Consider the following 19378-nt stretch of genomic DNA (forward strand, 5'->3'; position numbering starts at 1 on the left):
AGGTAGATTCAGACACTTGAGAAAGTCAAAAGTTAGAGCCTTAAGGCCCTGTTCATCTGCATTTGACCCAAACGTTCATAGGTGCCCAAATTGCCCACATTATAATTCATTAAATGATTTGGGGTGAGATTAATGTGACCAACGGAGAACACGTATCTCTCAACACTCCAGGTTTCCTTCTTAAATCAGTGGAGACATCGGCTTTTCCGGGCCGTTTCTCTCACTCCTTTTGGCAGGTAAAGTTTCATACCTGAAAACATCCACTCATCTCCACTGACTGCAAAGGAGCCTCAGGTAATCAGTGGAGCTGTCTATGCTATAGCTAGCTAAAAGACCACAAACGTATCCCATAATATACATCTGCTTCTGTTAATGTCCAGAAGTGCTGCCGCTCACTGACAGCGGTGAATAGTGCAATGCCCATCTCAGACTAGAATTTACAAAATAGGCTTTACGTTATCTACGTCACATGAGAAAGTCCATCCATAGGCATTTTCAGAGCCCACCCAACAGCTAGGGCTGCAAACCCCCCCATAAACTAAGCCAAAAGTGTTGATAGACCATTCCCTTAACCTAATAATTCAATGGTGAATATATTTAGGAAGGAGATACAACTTCAGTTCCTCTCAGGATCCCAGAGGATTTGAAACCACACAGCTTCTCTCTCTCCTCAATGCTTTAACCTTACCTGAGGTAAGAACAGAAAGGGCACTCTCACTGCCTCTGTAAAAGCCATTACACTTTGAACACAGTAATTTAGTGAAAGAGACAGCAGGGTTTAGGTAGTTACCGCATGCAGCAGCGACAGTAGAGCAACTGGTTTCCACTGCTTCTGTCCCAAAAAGCTAACTGTGAAACTTCACACCACCTTGTATCAAATGGTCACTGGAGCACAGCCTCCCACCTGCTTGTGAGTGCACTCACTCTTTCCCTCGGGCCCGAGGAGTATTAAGTTAGGCAGTATGCAAGAGTCCACAGGAGATGGACTGACAGCATCTCCCACCTCCTCCAGAACATACCACGCTATACAGGCTGATAGAGGGTGGCTTATAATCTCCTCCAGTGAGGAAGAAAAGGAAATCCAAGACCAGGGAGGGAAATTCAGAATTATTCATTTCACAGTTATTAACCCAACTGTTAATGAAGAAGCAAGAAATGATGTAAAAGATGCCACTTCATCTCCCTTCCTTTGAAAGGGATTACTTGGTATTGGTTTGGTTTGGGTTTTTTTTGTTTTGGTGGTTGTTTTGTTGTTTGTTTCCAGAAAAATACAGCACTGTCCTACCAAAGAACAACAGGGCTTAAACTTAAACTAGCACTGAGATTTTCCTGTAAACTTGGCTCCCTCTTGCCATTCCCAGCTGTTCAGGAACTGCTCTCAGCCACCAAACTCTCCCCTCTGTCTTTGACAGAGAGCCTAGGCCTGGTAAATCAAAAGGAGACACTGTTAAATTTATCACAGCAGTGATTACATCCCCTTTGGAGATCATATTAACTCACTCTTGGGGGAATTATTGTCATCTATTTGACTAGATCTCCTCTTTCAACAGACAGGGAGTGGTAGTGGAATTCCTTCTCTTGTTGGTGAACAGGCTTAATTTTATTTCAGGTCAAGCACAGAGGCGTGAATTGCAGTACTCTATATAAGGCAGAGCACAGATTAAACAAGGAGTATGTCTCATTATTGCTATGTTCTGCACCCACACACCAGCAAATCTGGTTATCTAGACAGGATAATAAAATAAAACACGAACAAGTTCTACTCCAATATTTATGAATACTATGTCACCTATCTGCAGTACCATTAGCAATTTGATACCAAGTTGCATTCACTGTCACACAATAAAGTAGACCACCACAACCCAATATTCTGTGCATAAAGTATCCATAACTCCAGTTTAAAAATAAACATCAGTTCTTTAAGGGGCACCCATTACAACTCACATTGTCCTCCACCAAACAGTACAGTCACTGACTTACGGTTCTTTTCCCCCGTCACAGCCAAGAGGAATCGTGATGTCTTCATGAATGCCTTTTTAGTTTGAGAACAAGCTGTAGGAACTTTTGTTCTGAAGGATGCTCACAAACAGGTTCTGTGCCCAGGGCACTCACAGAGACACAAGTCAGCTAAGGCATTCTTATTCGGCCACAAACTGACTATAGACTGTTGTAGCTCAGTTGGTGAGAAGGGTAGAATAAAATCTGTAACACTACTAGGGATAAAACCAGAATCCTGCACTAGGACTAGATGCAAATGTGCTCCTGTAACAGCTCGTCTCTGACAGCTCTAATCTTATAACCAGAAGTGGTAAAACTCACCCTCAGCCTGTCACAGACGGTCCAAATTGTACTCAGGACGGGAGGGAATGGCACTAGGTGCTTGCTGGCTCCACAACTTCTTCATGCACCTCCACCTCCTCCATCCATCAACACCGATGTCTCCTGCCACCACTGCACCAGCTGCAACAAGCGGCACAGAAGGCACTACCTCAGGAAGGTGGAGGGGACCAGGAGAGAAGGGACGACCAAGTGGTTGTTGCAGAGGTACGAGGAAGGAGTCTTAAAATCAGGCATTTGGGCGGCTGAGCAAGGCCGTACCCAGCCCCTCTCACGCATTCTGTAGGGACATGCCTTGACTCTTTATCATTTAGAGAAATTACTCCAGCACAACTTCTGCTAAATCATTAGCAAATTGAAAAAATTCCCCAAAACAGCCAAGATGCTGAACATTTTTCATTCTACTAATATGGGAAGTAATCCATCACAAACATGGAGCACTTGAATCATAAAGGTCACTGTCTTGTGTCGAAATGAATCATGCCACGCAGTACCACTGCCTGCTTTATTTCTCACACAATAAGATGATCTTAATTACTCAGTCCTGGCTAAAAGGTAGTACACCCAGTTCAGGTAGTATTTTTAGGAAGGTATTTTCTTTTTAGGCTTTCTCTCTCTTTTGCTGCATAGTATTTTTTTTTTATATATATTGCCACATTTCTACCCCAGTGTCTCAGAAGAGAGCATTCTGTAAATTCTTTACACAAGAAGCGTTTTGGCTTAAACAAAACCATCTAAATCAAATAACAAAGATTGTTTGCCTAATATACTGATACAATAATGTGTTTGAACCTATGATGGTGGGCATTAAATCCGAGAAACCTGTGAATGCACAAAGATAGAGCAATTCTACAGACTTTTGCCACATTTTTTGAGAATGTTCATGTTTATTTTTCCTTTTTTTTTTTTTTTGTTTTGCTTCTCCGGTATTTTCACAGGTGTAATATGTACAGAAAAGATAATGCCATTCTACTTAACAGCTTGTTTTAAAACAGTAATTCAAGGTTTCTCCACATCAGAAAATTACTATTCCTCAAAAAAAGATCAAACCCGTTCATAATGGCAAAGTAGGGGCTCCAGGAAAACTGGACTTAACAAATTCCTCACCATTCCAACTGCAACAAACTTGTGCTCTGAATTTTTATTTTTCACATAAAATAAATCAAAATCTCTTTCAAGGAGGGCACTGTTGAATGATTTGAGAACTAAAAATCTCAAATGGTTGCCACTGGAATCTGGCAGTTGTTTATGCATATGCCCAAATAAAAGGAAATACGGAAGCACTAAGCATACAAGTTTAAAAAAAATAGTAACAGAAAGCAGTAAGAGGCAAAACAATTTTCTTCTCTATATACATAAATATTTTTACATGTGTAACAAGAAATGTCAAAAATACACAACTTTGAGCACAAAAGTTTCATTTCAGCAATAGATTTGTACAAATGAGACTTGTGTAAGCAGCATGCTTTGACAGAATGAATTAAACTGCAACATAATTCAAAATACATTCATTTCAATCCTCCATACCAAAGATTTCTGAAAATGTAAGACGAGGGAATACAGCTTAGTAACAAGTTATCATTTCTGTGGAGAGGAAGAAGATTATAATTCCCCAGTAGAATGAAGAAGGATCAATTTCACTTTTCAAAATCCTTTGTCCTGGTCAAGGTCAAGCCCACTAAAATGCCTCGGTAGCCCAAATCCTGCCAAGGGTATGTGTTTTAGCATTACAAATGTTAGGAAGGTTATGCTGATTTTGGCAGGATCACAGACAGCAAGACCGAGCACTTTAGTGATCTTCAACTTGGTCCTAGGACTTCACCTGTAATTATCAAGGCACTGCTCTAAAGACAGTATATTAGACACAATAGGCCAAATGGTTCTGTAAACACATAATTACCCCTAGGGATACTTCTATGCCATCTTGTTTCTTTTCTTAACACCCTTTTGTTCACTGTATGCTCTGATCACCTCTACAACCTGGTAAGTCTGAATACTGTATCACCACATAATTCAACTCTGAATTTGGAGCACACAATTTGGGTTTCTCTTCCACAAGTATCAGCGGGGACAGCTCTGAGTGGAAACCCTGTTACAGTCAGTGTAAACAAACACTAAATTATCAAGACAAATTAACTTTATTTGATGTTTGCAATTTCTACTTCACAGCCAGTACTTGTTGGAGATTACGAAATCCCCCCGCAAATGTTTTCCCCCTCCCCCTTAAAGAAAGTGATTTCACTAAATTTCCTGTATTACTGATCATCTTTCCTTCTTGAATTACTATGTTTTATGACATTCATTCAAACATCTTATATTATAGTTCTGGAAGACAGCAAAAATACCGGTTCCTGCCATCTTAGACAGTGTATGCTCTCACTCTATTACATTAGCTCTAAGCACAATTTTGCTGCTTGCAGAGATAAACAGGCATGACAGCTCCCAAACAGAAAATCCATACTAACCAGATCATGAACTTCCACTATCAATGTAAATGTAATTGAGAAATAAAAGCTATACTGCAAAGACATCCTCAAACACTCTGTTTTACAGCAGAACTCCTTTCCTGACTGTCATTTTGATCAGAAAAATCCATACCATGATCAGTGAAGTTGACAAGGAATGGAATGCACAGACATCAGTAACATCGCCACTGCCTGGGTGCCTTTACCTGTAATCCACAGCCCTCAGCTAGCAGATTTTTTTTTTTTTTTAAATGAAATTACTAAACTCAAAGTTGTTCCTTTTATACTCCTAAAATTTAAATATTGCCAACACTTTTACCAATAGCTGTTGATGAGAGGAAGAGAGGTAACTGTTAAAGTAGTTCTTCACTGAAGACCTAAATAACCTCTGGGATGTAAATGCTTAGTTGGCCCCAGGAAGCAAGCAGTCCCTGGACATCCACAAAGTACAGGGCATTTCCTTCATACACTCAGTTCCGTATTTATGCGGAAATAGGTAAAATTGCTATTATTTGCTCCTCAGGTACAAGAACAATGGAGAGGTCCCCATGCTTTGAGGTACAGAAAGACAGATGGAAGCAAGAGAAGCCCAAACCCTAGCCCTGGTTGATAAGTTTGTTATACATTAATCCTCCTGTACTCAGTCACAGCCCCAAAAAGCCCACTGCAAGGATGCACAAATTCTGAGGGCGTTCTTCCCCAGCCTCAGAGCAACTGGGGATCCAACTTCAAAGCCCAAACCTAAGTCTTAATTTTACTTACCTCACATTAAATATTTATTTAGCTGATTAAAAAAAATATCTGAGTCTGGATTGCTATCATCAAGAATAACCTTTGCCTTTCTGCTTTCCAGGTAGGCACTGAGACAGCCTGACATTAATCAGAAAGGTGGTTTGGCATTTCAGGGAGAGCAACTGATGCCTAAAAGATGAGAACAGCAGAGTAAACCCTTGAGGCAGCAGGCACTACAGAGGAAAGGGGCCAACGAAAAATCAATGTAAAGTAGTATCGGAGGGAAAAGGGAAATTTAACTTGCATCCCTAGCAAGTCTGCTGACCAACTGTCATTCGTTATTATCAGTTTATGGTTTCTGTCTAATACTTATACTGGAAAACAAACAAGTTGAGGATTTTCCCCCCAGTCATTACTATGTTGACTAAGTCCTAGCCTCAACTATGGTTCGTGTGCTGTTTGTTTGCTGGTTTACCCTACTATTCCTAATTCTACCCCAATGAACACCTAACAGCATTATTTCAGCAGTATAGAGCACACCTAGCCTTACACGAGCTCCAGGCAGAAATAGCATGATACCAACACAGTGTAAATCGTAGGCCCAACACTGCAATTTCAGATAGGTTTTCAGACACACCATCAGGTTTGGATAGCTTCTAACAACCTAAAGTAACAACTACAATCCTACTTTCCCCCGTGACAATTTTCACATGACCTCTATTTTTCTAAATCTTGTGTTAGGCTAAACCTCAAGACATGTAATTTTCATTGCCTTCTTTCCCTTTCATTGCTCCATTTTCTCCTTCCAACTCCCTCAATAGCTGAGCAGTTAATGTTACTTTTGATCAATTGTTAGAAAAACAACAAATCTATGACTGTCTGTGTAGCTATACCAACATAAATTGCCCTCCTAGAGCTACATGGGTCTTCCATTGAAATTCACCAACCATTAATAATAATAATACCCCTTCAATACAGAACAAAATATTCCAATGAACAAATTCTATAGTAAATTTTGTAAAGTGCACAAAAATATTAATGGAAATATTTAAAAGAAAAAAGTTTTCTAGTGTCACCATGAAAACTTCTGAAATATCGTTTAAATTAAATAGAAGTCATCTAATGAGACTTTTTGGCTCTAATATATTGGCAGACAGCAGCAACATTTTTCAGAAAAATTACACCAACTAAATATACTGTATCTTAGCAGCATAAAAAGTCCCTACAATTAGATGCAATTGCAGGCCTAGTAAGCATAAACCTGACAAAATGTTACAAGTGTAATTTTCATTTAAAAGAATGGATTTCCATGGAATCCTAGAGGTAACATTAGTTATTTTGTTTACATTGTATTCTGGTAGTAAACCCAACTATAATCAATTGCTTGCCCTCCCTCTATCTTTCCTCCCAAAATTGCACAGAGTACTGGAAAATTTCATCAAGTTATAAGAAATGGCCACACTGAAGAAGCCATATTAAACAAAATTCAACCTAAAGCCTAAAAACAAATAATCTCAGAAAATAACAATCATTGTCAAACAACCACAGCTTCATACTACCGACCGATGCTCCCCACACACATAGATGGCACTAGGTCGAATGCGCCGCCTTGTATGGCCAGGTAGCTGTGGTAAAAACTTGAAGTATTTGGGCATCAAGTCCAAGCATGCATCGTGAAACTTCTTTATCCTCCAGTAGTATATCAGTGGGTTCAGTGCAGACTTGAGGTAGCAGAGCCAAAGGAGCCAAGTGCTTATCTCAAAAAAGTTGTGCTTGTAATAGAAGTGGCTGTTGAATGTGGCAATAAGGCTGTAAGTGGTGAAGGGCGCCCAACAGACTATGAAGACAAGGAACAAAATCAAGATGGTTGTGAAGGCACGAGTTTTAAAGCTCATATCAATATTCATCTGAAAAGGTCTCTGTAAGCTCATGAGACCAAGTTTGCTGGCCTGGCTGAGGCATATGGTATCAGGGTGGCTATGGATACGAACTGCATTGTGGCGGACGGTGTTGAGTATGCCCAAAAAAGAATACAGCATTACCAGGAATGGAATAAAAAATGAAATCAGCAAGATAACTATCACATAGGCTCGGTAACCTGGGCTTGTAGAGTAGCCAAAAACACACTGAGGTGCTCTTGAGGGTATCTGCAGATTAGGATTCCCTACTGATAATGGAAAAGCAACAACAAAGGATGCTGCCCAGGAAATCACAATAAGAATCTTTGCACGGTAAGGGTTCAGTTTATCTTGCCTCTGAACTATGATAAGAAATCGGTCAATACTAATAATAAGAAGAATGGCTACCCCCTCTATGACAAAAAGCCAGAAGAACATGGCAGAGACTCTGCAGAATATATCCCCAAAAATCCACTGAGTGGTAATGATTGTTATCAGAGCAAAAGGCATGTTCAGCACTGCCAGCAGCATGTCTGCAAAAGCCAGGCTTGCTAAGAGGATGTTAATTGCAGATCGCATAGCTGCCTTCTGGTAGACCATGAGGCAGACAACAAAGTTTCCAAGGAAAGAAACCAATAGGATAAATATCATAGCAGCAGAAAGAATGATCTGGAGTGGCAAACTCAAGCTCCTGAAAACTTCTTGCGATGGCAGGATAGCTGTAGTGTTTACCAGAAAAGTACTTCTCTCAGTGGTGAGCACGGCACCTGAACTATATCTCAATGGCTGCGTTGTGCCGCTACGAAGCAAGAACTGGGGAGTGGTAAAATTCGTATAGGTATTTTCATAAACAATGAAAGTAGCATTTGAGGTCCCAGAGTGGGCCAGCGTCAACATTGCTGAGAAAACCATTGCTTCAGGAGAAATGAAAGCAGAACCAAAGGTCTTCAAGGCATTCCATCTCGTTCAGGCAGTATCTTATTCAACAAATCAAAATTCAACGTCTGAAAACATCAAAGTTCTTAAATTCACGTTAGCATTTCCACCTGAAAAAGAGGAAAGGCATTTAAAGAAACATAGTAAGACTTGCTGAAACCAATGGGAACAAAACAATTGCTCTGCTTTCCTTAACGACAAAAGATCCTTAATACATATTTATACTTTAGGTCGACACAATTTCTTAAGCATCAGTTGCAGGAGTCTCCTAATATTTGGTCTTTTTCCTATAGATCCTGCTCCTGTAGTTTTGCCGACACTGTACAGTACTCTCACTCACTAAGCCTTTTCCTACTATAACCAAGACTTAAAAACTTTTATGTTTGAAAACAAACTTTACTGATTAAGAATGAATAAATCAAATCAGTATCTTCATTTAAATCTCATAATTTTTAAACTAACTTCATGATTTTGTTTTGAAATCGCCTACAGCTGGAAATTTTAATAACATTTCCAAATAGCTTCATAGTATCAGAATCGCCTATCTGCCTGTTAGGTAGGCTTTTCAGTGCTTACCAATCTGAGCTATCCTACATAATACGGTATCCTTGCTTCCATGTCAGTCATCAGCAGCATATGCCTCAGGAAAACCATGTAAAATATCCTAACCTGTTATTAATTATTGAATAACTTGTCCACAGGATTAAAGTATTTCTCAATTTGTTTCATTTAATGACTAACTCATATCAAGGTGCAGGAAACTAACTCTTCTTCAGTCGCTACAACCCTGCCCCCTGCAGCAAGCTTTCCTGTTTTCACTGGTCTAGATACGTCTTTGTTAATTCATATTGGTATCCCACATAATTTAACTGCGTGCACCCTCCTTTTCCCTGTAAATCTAATCTTTAGACATTCTGCTGAACTCCCTCCCTCATTGTTACGCTGATACAATGCAACATTTCCTTTTATAGTTTACGTGTATTGTCTTGTACCATTATTACATGTACTGTATTATCACATGTACTGTTCTTACAGACTAATAAAATGCAAAGGAGTTGAGAGTTGTCTCCACTTTTCAGTGCTGGCTCTTCATAGAACTCCTCCCCTCTATTTTGGACTGTTAAATTAAATGCTCCCAGAATACTCTGGCTTCTGATCAAACTGGAAACCAGAAGGATTCTATCCCCTTTTGAAAAAACAGACCACCACAGTCAAAACCAAAGTGGGATTCACCTCATTCATTCTGGGTGACAGCAATAGTCACTTCAGGCTGTTTTCATATTTTTAGTCATAAGAGGGATATAGGCATCTTCAGAGGGCAATCTATCTCCTCCATCTCTGCACATGGTGACACGCTCGTGCTACTAACTCAAAAAGCTTATGTTTGGTGACACAAATCCTGCCTGCGGTATTTAAGCAAGTTCTGTTCGCTGTCAACATCAGGCAAAAGTGAAGCGAGGAAGGAATGTTTTTATGAACTTACACAAGGACCACGTGCTTTGTGGAGGATCAAAAGTTGACTCTTCTCTGGGTAATACTACACCAACAAAGAAATGAACTGTAAGACAACAAAGTCTAACCTATGTCCCCAGTTTGGACTTCTAGCGATCTGAATGCAAGCCTGCTCAGGCTGTTGCCAAGGATTCACCAAGGAACATCAGCACTATGACCCGCTCCTCATTTCAGAGCAAAGCTATTCCCTTCCTATCTGCAAGCTCAGTATCGCTAGATGATTTCCAGGGTCAAACCGCCTTCAGCATTTTTTCAAAGACAAATGATTAACCTCTCTGTCTCCTTTAATTTTCACTGGTATCATAAAGGGATATTATTAACAACATCCTAATTTCCTTGACTCATACAAATTTCACTCTCTAGAGGTCTTCCTGCTTGAATGGGAGGGAATGTCATCATTTTCTACTTTATGCTATTATATTTCAAAGATTGTTTTGCTAAAATGCCAATTCTGTTAACTTTATTCTAGATTTTCCTTTTCTGTCCATTTTCTCCCTTGTATTTATTTTACAGTAACTTTTCTAGAGAAAAACTCAGTGCTAATTACAGGCTAAAGCATATATAGTAGCCGAAACTCTTCTTTCTTTAGTCTTTATAAACCTTTCCTTTACTAGTCATCTTTAGCATATTCATTAGAATAAAATTTGTAACCAACATCAGAAAGGTTAACACAGCTTTTTAAGATAAATAAGCAAGGATTTTAAAAATGAACATGAAAATCTCACCCAAAATTCCACCAAGGTTTATGACTCCACAAGCCAAGAACACAGAAGAGGGAAGGAAGCTGTAGTGTTCTGCAGGGACAGCAACAGAGCATAAATTCAACAAATAATTCTGGATTTAAAAATCACAGAGTACAGAAAATTAGATCCCCAGGGCAGTATCTTTTAGAGCTCTGTAAGCAATAAGCCAAAGGTAACTTTTGCATTTCTGATTGTTTTTGACAAGGTCTCTCCGCCAAGGCTCTAAAAGAAACTAATCTGCCATTAGATAAATGTGAAACCCTCTCACAGACAGTATCAGTTTAAAAGAAGAAACAGAAGAAGGAGCAGTTAGTTTTGCACTGAAAAAAGGTCGCCAAAATGATCCTACAAAAAAAAAAAAATCTATACTGGGGTTCAAGTTCTTCAGCCTTTAGGGGAAAAGAGGGAAATGTGAAACCATGACATTTGCTGATGATGAACATGAACTGGTTTTCAGAGCAATTTAATAAAAACAAAGGTCAACTATGAAGAGGTACAGAGGGATCTCATGACAGTTAGTGACAAGCTAATTGACTACCAGATAAAATTCAGTATTGCTAGAGGTAAAGCTATGCACGTATAGAAAAAAAAAAGTTATCTGCACAGTAACAGATGCTAAACCACAATTATCACCCTGAAGAAAAACAGATGTTAAAGTTTTGATAGTCTGCTCTATAAAAACATCAGTCAAGTGTTCAGACTTGTTAGCAAATCAACAGAGAAGAAAAGCATGAGCTATCTACACACACTGTACATATATATACACTACCTGCTACAACACGCATCCATGGCACCTCTTCAGTACTATGTTCAGTTCTGCTCCACCTGATCTCCATTCGAAAGTGACTGAAAAAAGGTATCATAGAGGTCTACAGAATTATTAGTGGCATGGAGTAAGCAAATAATTGCTGTCTCTCAAAATATAAGAATCAGAAAAGCCAGAGGAATCACAAAATCCTAAAATAGTTGAGGTTGGAAAGGACCTCTGGAGATCACCAGGTCCAACCTCCCTGCTCAAGCAAGGCCACCTAAGCCAGTTGCCCAGGACCATGTCTACATGGCTTCTGGGTACGTCCAAGGATGGAGACTCCACAACCTCCGTGGGCAACCTGTGCCAGTGCTCGGTCATGCTCACAGTGAAAAAGTGTTTCCTGATGTTCAAGGGGAACATCCTGTGTTTTGGTTTGTGACCATTGCCTCTGGTCCTGTCACTGGGCACCACTGAAAAGAGCTTGGCTCTGTCCTCTGCACCTTCCCTACAGGCATTTATATATATTGATAAGATGCCCCCTGAGCCTTCTCTGCTCCAGTCTGAACAGTTCCTGCTCTCAGCTCTTCCTCACAGAAGACATGCTCCAATCATGTCCCTCTTGAACTGAGGAGTCCAGAACTGGAAATTACTATTTCACAATTAATTGTGAAAATACTTGCCACAGGATCCTGTGGATGCCATAGAGCTTCTGTGGATTTAGAAGGCAATTTAGGACATATTTCGTGTAATCTTTATACAGACGTCCATGTTAGGAAGAGGTGAATCACCCTCATAAAATGTCTATCTGCCTCTGTTGATTGCAAAGGGTACATGGCCATGTGATTCAAATACAGACATTTTGAGCACATACACGCAGTTACTTGACTATCTTTAAATACATATAACAATTTGCTCACTTAGGTTAAGTTTACAGTTCTTTAAATATACTTATGCCACACGACTGAAGTATGAAGTTCAGTAGAGCCTTACATGTTAACATGGATAAAAGCTCTACAGCGAAAAAACCCAAACAACCAACTGCAAATGTTCCAAGGTAAAGAATCAAAGTTTTAGAAAATACTGCTTTATCACAAGTTGTCCTTCTAAACAGGAGGAACCAGACAAGAGAAGTAGGAACAAAAGTGTTGCACACCCTTAATTTAGTCAAAAAGGCTGTGGTACCCTGCAGTTCTCAAGCCAGTAGCATCCAGTATATAGCAAAGGACAAAGGACTCACAGGCATCTATAGCCTATTCCTGACAAAGCCAGAAAAAGCAACTAAGAAAAATAATCTTCTCATGTATGCTCTCTCACCATCCCAGCTCTCTAAGCAAACAGCTACCTCCTACTTTGTGCCTTGTCCCCTCAGTGTGAGGCTTGTATGCTTTTCTGTACAGTGTTATGAGGAGGAGAATGACCTCATGCAAGCTGTTGCCTGGACCTAGCCAAGTCCTTAAAGTGAGAAGCAAGCATTAGCCATTTGGCTGTTACATAAATCATCAGCCATATCTTCTTTCAAGAAGGATGAAAGCGAGCAGTGATCAGCTGTAGCAAAGATGACACCTAACTTCATAAGAGGACTGCAGGCTTTGGATCCCAGGTAGAAAGAGACTCTTGAGTGTTACTCCTGTGCTTGTTGCTTCCTGATGGTTTCCAGGCAGCACCCTTCTCTATATTGTTTATCACTTCAAGGTATGAAATCTCTCAATACACCACATACTGAGTCTGCATTCTCAAATGTGTTTTGGAGTTACACTTATCTAACCTGCAGGTAAGTTAGCTACACTCTTTCTTGGCTATCATCCTTCGGTTGGCATTTCAGCCAAAAAATTCAAGAGGATCCCTTCTGTAGCAGTCTATATATAATTTTTTTCCCTTTTTCTTTTTTTCGGTTACTTAAAGGGCTTCTACCAGAAGCACCTACATGATTATTAAATATGTGCCTCCATCTCTCCTCCTACCCTTCCAACTTCCCAAAAGTTATGTAAGGATAGAAATTTAAGCTGAAAGGGACCAATAAGATAACTTTACAGCAATTTCATTTCAGTTCTTGCTCTTTGAGAAAGACAGATCCTGTAATTTCAAAGCCAGAGTCAGTGCTGAATGGTAATCGTAGCTTGTAAAAGACAACCATGCTTTGACAGTTTAAATACGTAAGCTTATTGATGGTCAAAGTACTCATGCAAGAGATAGATACCTTTTTGTCACAGCATTCTCACTTTTGGAACATACACTCTGATTCTTTTCAGATGCAAAAAAGCTTCATACAATCACTTTTTTCCATTTCAGTGCTGAAAATTACTGGGTGTGCACATTTTCTCTCGAGCAAGGTTCTCACTCATATGCAACCTTCTTTTTATGGAACATAATAGACACAATTATTTCAATGAAGTACACACTTAAAGCTAAATATCACACAAATTTCATTCATCAAATATAATTATTGTTAGAACTATGGTGTCTGCTTTTAACAGCTTTTGAAGCTAAAAGGTTTCCGTTCAAAATTTGTATAGCATGCTCAACCAGAAATAAAAGATCGTATCTTATATGCAAAGCCAACATCAGTCAAAACCAGTAACTCCAACAAAACAGGGAACATAACAGTACCATAATAACAGTTATGTTTAACGCGGATCAGAAGACACTATCAACAGCTGCCAAAATGTTCAATAATTTATTAAATTTATCTGCTAAAAATAAGCATATTTTCAGTACTGCCCTGCACCAACATTTGGTCTAGCCCACAGAAATCATACTTCTTCAGAAACCTGAAGCTAGCAATGCCTGGTATAGTGATCCTGTTTCTTGGGTATGTTTTAAGTGGTCACAAATGGGAAGCTTCTGCATGCTTTACAGCTACTATCAATAGTTTTATTTTGAAGGTAAACTTTGGTAAAAACAATTTTTGCAACATAAAAAAACATTTAAAAAGCAAAATATTCTTAGAGGAAAAAGGATAGTCAACAACAAACATGAAGGCCATGGGCTTATTTTGTTTTCAAAAAAATTTCTGTTGATAGAAAATACTCAAGTATGTGCTCTCTGTCACCCCATTATTGTATAAAGAAGGCCAGGACATACTCCCCTCTCAATACAAATCGAGCATTGTTTCCTATGCCATTAAGCAGAGGCAGGAACATACTGCAATGGAATCCTTTCTGCTAAAGCCAGTGCAAAGAATGAGTCAGAGCGCAAGTCAGCAGGGACAATGTTCTCACCTAACTGTTCCTCCTAAAAGGAATGAGCAGTTTTCAGTTTTAATACTTATTTACATATCCTAAATTGAAACTAATCAACTTCACTGCATGAGCAGATGACCCATAAAACTACTCACAAGAGGCACTAGTTTAATTTAGGAAGTTTTCCTTTTTTTTCTACTCTATAAACACTACTGTGGCAATTTTCATAAGAAAGTGTTGTGGGAAACACTCACCTCTGCTTTGGGTCATTAAGTAAAACTAATTGCCCTCTTGAGGGTATTTCTTTCTGTCCTTAATTCAGAGAGCCATTAACTGTCAAGAAATGTCAGCCACAGGAATCTTTGTTAGTATTTTAAACCACAAATATGCAAAATGTAAAGAATAATTGTGTTTTCTTAGCTCTTGGGAAAAATCATGTTCTGAATTTGTAGATCATGTGAAAGAACTTATACAGTTCAAGGTTCATTTCTAGTACTGTCACAATATTCCCTCGACTTCTAACTTTCCCACTAGTTGAATGTTCATATTAACCATAGTCATGTTGAAGAGCTAACTGAATACTGTAGTACCTAGAAGAGTAAATACTTAAAATATTACTGAAAACAAATTCATAGTTTCTACTAACAAGTTGGAAGCTTCCTAAATTTTAAGTGGACCTTTGGATTATACATGCAATCACTACATGTCAGTTTGACAAATAAAAAAATAATTTAAAAAAAAGCAGCATACCAATCCAGACAGGCTTCCATGAAGAGCAAGAATCATACATCATCTTGTGCTGTTCTGTTCAGCAAAGTATTTTCTTTCCAAATAACCTGTCAAAAAAAAAAAAGGGGGGGGGGGGAAGTTGGTAACATATTTACACACAAGGCAGGACAAGATCAGAATTGCAAAAAATTTTCCTGTAATAAATCTTTATTTTTATTGGAAGAGGTAGAATATGCTGTGTCTCCTGACAAAAGGCAGATCACATGCCCCTTTCTTGCAGAAGGTATAGACCTTAGGCAGGACTAAAGCACCTAAGCTTTATCAAGCCAAAGAGATCCTGAGCTATCTCACCTGTGGAGTATAAGAACCTCACCATTTAGTACTAACATTTGCCAGGATTGGATTAGGATATTGGTTTAGATCTCATTCAGCTGCATTTATTTAATTTGTAGACAAGCACACAGCAGTTAGCTGCCATAAGTCTTATTGGATCTATTAAAATACATGCTTAGCCTTAAACATCAGGATCCCAATCTCAAGGCCTCCAAAGCCTCTCAGAAAAAATGTCATTGAAATCCGCCAGATGCTACTGAACATCATAAAGAAGCTGAATAAATTTTCCCCAAACAGCAAAGATATTAGCGTAATAGTATTGGAAAAACAAAGGGCAAGAAAACAGGTCTAGAGAGGAAGAACAAATGAAAATTTCAATGCAAGATCTCAGCACTTCCTTTACATGCTCTTGTACCAATCAATCATCAGCACAATGCTATTATGCCTCAAGCAGTTAAAATGATTTCTGTAAACTGGGCCTAGCACAGCTAAAAAGCTGTGTATTTCATCACAGCATACCTGTTGTTAACTGAGAACATAAATTTTCAATGTAGCTTTTCCATATACTCTCAGAAGGAAGCCAGGAAATTACAGTGAGCCTTGAAAGCTGAGTTTATGTCACAGTAAAAGACCCCAGTGACCCAATTTATATACAAATACTGTTTATATATAAAAATCAAAAGAACAAAGATGTGGGACACAGCCACTTTCACATGCTGGTTTTTAAAAGGCTACACAACTTTTCATTTCTGCCAGAAGAAGCTTTTGGAATATCTTAAGTCACCTCCACAGTGGAGCAAAATATGTCCAGGATCCTTCAGGAAGGAGTTTCTAAATAAATGCTGTACACAGCAGCAACGTGTACAAACCAGCCAATGAGTTTACAATGACCTCCTACAAGGGAAGCAGTAAGAACAAACCGTACTTTAAGACCACTCATAATATTCTGGTTCCTCCAACCATTCAAGTGCTGAGTTTCTGTACCTGCAACCAACTTAATATAGACTTCAAACACCCAAAACGTAAGGCCTGATTTGCCAGACTGGCACCTGCTGAGAAATCTGCCTTCTGCAGAGCAAACCCATTATCTAGCCACAATGGAAGTCAGTGTCTGAAAGATTTTTCTGATAATCTATTAATACAAATTGTTTTCCATAACCACAAAAATTTTATCTTTACATTTATTCCACATGACAAGGTGGGAAGGAAAAATACAAGCGTCAGATTTAGTTATGTATAAAAGAGATAAAATGTAGCCACAAGATTATTATAGACTTCAACCACGTGGTTTGTTCCTTCTTCAGCGATGTAAATCTTCCCTCTTAGACTTTCTGAAGCACCAAAGAAGCAAACAGGTTTGCAAGCAGGCAGAAGACTGCCAGGAACTTGGACAGATTAAATACAGTGACAACAACCTGTCAGATCTTCCCACCAGACAAGCACATTCTCTGACATAAGAACCATTTCTTCTCTCTACTTACATGTTTATAGAAAGTATTTTCAACTATCATTAAAAGTGTCTTTAAAACAAATTTAGAAAAGCATCCAAAACATCACCATAAACTAGAAAGTTCTTCCACTTCAAGCCTCCAAACAGGGAAAAAATAAAAGCAGTTTTTCAAAGTAAACCTGGAAAATTTTACTGAATTTAAGTACCTTGCAGAGCTTGCTCTTAACTGGGTAAGATTGCTTTGGATACTTTTCTGTCGGCAATCAGGGGTTAATACTGTTTCCAAATGACATTCCTCTTTGCCCCCATTATAAATGATTAGTCAGGCTTTTTTGTAAGAACAGGGGGGAAAAGCTCTGTAACCCTTCACGATCCTTCAATGAAATTTGAATGCAAGGATTTCTGTACCTGAAAAGAGCTCTACTTGTGGAATTACAACCTTGATGATAGCAGCATTTAGAGCTGGCACTGCTACTGAAAGGGTAGCCTTGACCTCTTCCTCATTCACTCACTCATTCCTGAACCCAGCTCCGTAGTCCTGAAGCGGAAGCACTGATCTGGTCTAAACCAGATATGGGCAAGCAAATTTAAAAGTTTCACATTTCTGGCTGAAGCTGAGAGATGTTCGGGTACACACATCAAGGCATAAGATCTAGATTTGGCTTCTATATATTAAGAGGTATTTACGTTCAAGACAGTGCTGTGCCATAAGCAAGAACGGTGCAAAACTTGTAATTATGGATGATCTTAGAGGAATTCGCATCTTACTAGGTCTATTTCAATTCTTCAAACCAGGAACAGTCATTTCCAAAGAACCGAAATAGCAGAACTAAAACCACAGAAATCTTTAACACCATTAAACTTAAAATGTTTCCCACAAGCATTCAGATTACATTAAAGACCTAGCAACAGGCTAGAGGTGGTCTCAAAAATATTATGAAATGTTTTCAGTAAACCATCATTTTTCAAATGAGTTGTAACTTTTCTTAATAAGTACTTTACCGACAGCTGTCTACACCTAATTGCGCCTAGTCCACAGCAATTTTTTAGCAAGTTTTCTTAACATTTTCTTGGTATATTAAGTCAAATCACGGGCAAAAAATAAACTGAAATACTGAAAGCTTCCTTTCGTCACCAAAAAGTCAGTCTATCAGAAGATAATAGGCAAGTAAAAAAGCCTGCTTCAAGTCAGAAAGCTTTAACAGAGCTGTCCTAAGGCTATTTTGGCTTTTCAACTAAAGCAACTTCTCCAGTATGTTCTCTGTTCTGTGAAGATGTTTTACCTTCGTATACCATAAAGTAAAGATCTAAAGGCTCCTTGTATTACATCTCTTTGTAGTGCCTCAGTACATCTGACATACACTATTGCACTGCTTTCTGTTAAAACAAGGGAAAATGGATTTTCTTATTCGTCAGTAGTTTTGACAACAGCCGTTCGCACACTATCTTCCACCAACATGCAAGGGCTTACAAAATTTATCTTACAAGAACAGTAATCCCATCATCAATAGCATTCTATATTGATGAAATTTATTAAGCTCTCTCTCCCACAAAAACATACTTGTTTTTTGAAACAAAATTGATTTTAACAAAAATTAATCTTTTTATAAAAAGATACAGGGATGCCAATGGAAAAGTGACTGGAGTGACCAAATTTTTACTCTTTTCACACAGAGTGCTGCCCACAATAGGTTCCTGGGATTTGGTTTACTTCCCAGAGCAAAGCAATCAGTCCTGATTCTGCTTTTTCCCACAGGGATTCAGTTCATGCTACAGCCAAAGTCTGCTGCTGCCCAAGACTCTTGCTACAGTAATACAGATGTTACTGATCTTACTTCTTGGCACCTGGTTCACAGAGAAGAGGTGCTGGTACCAACTTAAATGAAGTGACTGTATTTCAGCAACAGAAATGCTGCTGCTTGCAGCATCCTGCTCTGAGAGTACTTAAAGGCTGCAAGTGTAAGATTTAGCTGAGAACTAAACAGAGATTTAGTTTATATGCATACTTATGTATTTCTATTATACATTTTTCTTCTTATACATACACACACGCACATGGTGTGTGTATAGGTGTGTATTATTTTCAATACTTATTAGCACCTCTAGCCAAAAACAAACATAAAATGCTTAATGTAATAAAATACCCTAACATTTGTTTGTGTTCCTTTGATTTCTTTCCCCGAGACTTACCTTATACTTTGTTCTTAGTCTAAATTAGCCAATTGAAAATCAGCTACGCATTACAATAGTAACTTATTTTTCATAACATAGAAACAGAGACTAAATAAACTAACTATTTCTTAATAGTTATTG

At 38.7% G+C, this 19378-nt stretch overlaps 1 protein-coding gene across 14 annotated transcripts in view; it reads right to left on the reverse strand.

Annotated features, from left to right (window-relative positions):
• Positions 1 to 3204: 3204 nt before the first annotated feature.
• GPR63 (G protein-coupled receptor 63) overlaps positions 3205 to 19378 on the reverse strand; it is a 30591-nt gene continuing 14417 nt past the window's right edge. The window contains exons 1-5 of one of the 14 annotated variants that reach the window (XM_075747741.1): positions 17753 to 18333; positions 15304 to 15389; positions 11393 to 11469; positions 10606 to 10674; positions 3205 to 8478 (exon numbers count right to left, since the gene is read on the reverse strand). In XM_075747741.1, coding sequence (XP_075603856.1) covers positions 7085 to 8344 — 1260 coding nt within the window. In that variant the 5' untranslated portion in view covers positions 8345 to 8478; positions 10606 to 10674; positions 11393 to 11469; positions 15304 to 15389; positions 17753 to 18333 and the 3' untranslated portion in view covers positions 3205 to 7084. Of the gene's footprint in view, positions 8479 to 10605; positions 11013 to 11392; positions 13727 to 15303; positions 15390 to 17752; positions 18334 to 19378 lie in introns of those variants that run through there. The other 13 variants (XM_075747739.1, XM_075747737.1, XM_075747728.1 and 10 more) reach the window with 13 other exon arrangements.

Source organism: Balearica regulorum, chromosome 3, assembly GCF_011004875.1.
Source record: "Balearica regulorum gibbericeps isolate bBalReg1 chromosome 3, bBalReg1.pri, whole genome shotgun sequence".
Taxonomy (NCBI): domain Eukaryota; kingdom Metazoa; phylum Chordata; class Aves; order Gruiformes; family Gruidae; genus Balearica; species Balearica regulorum.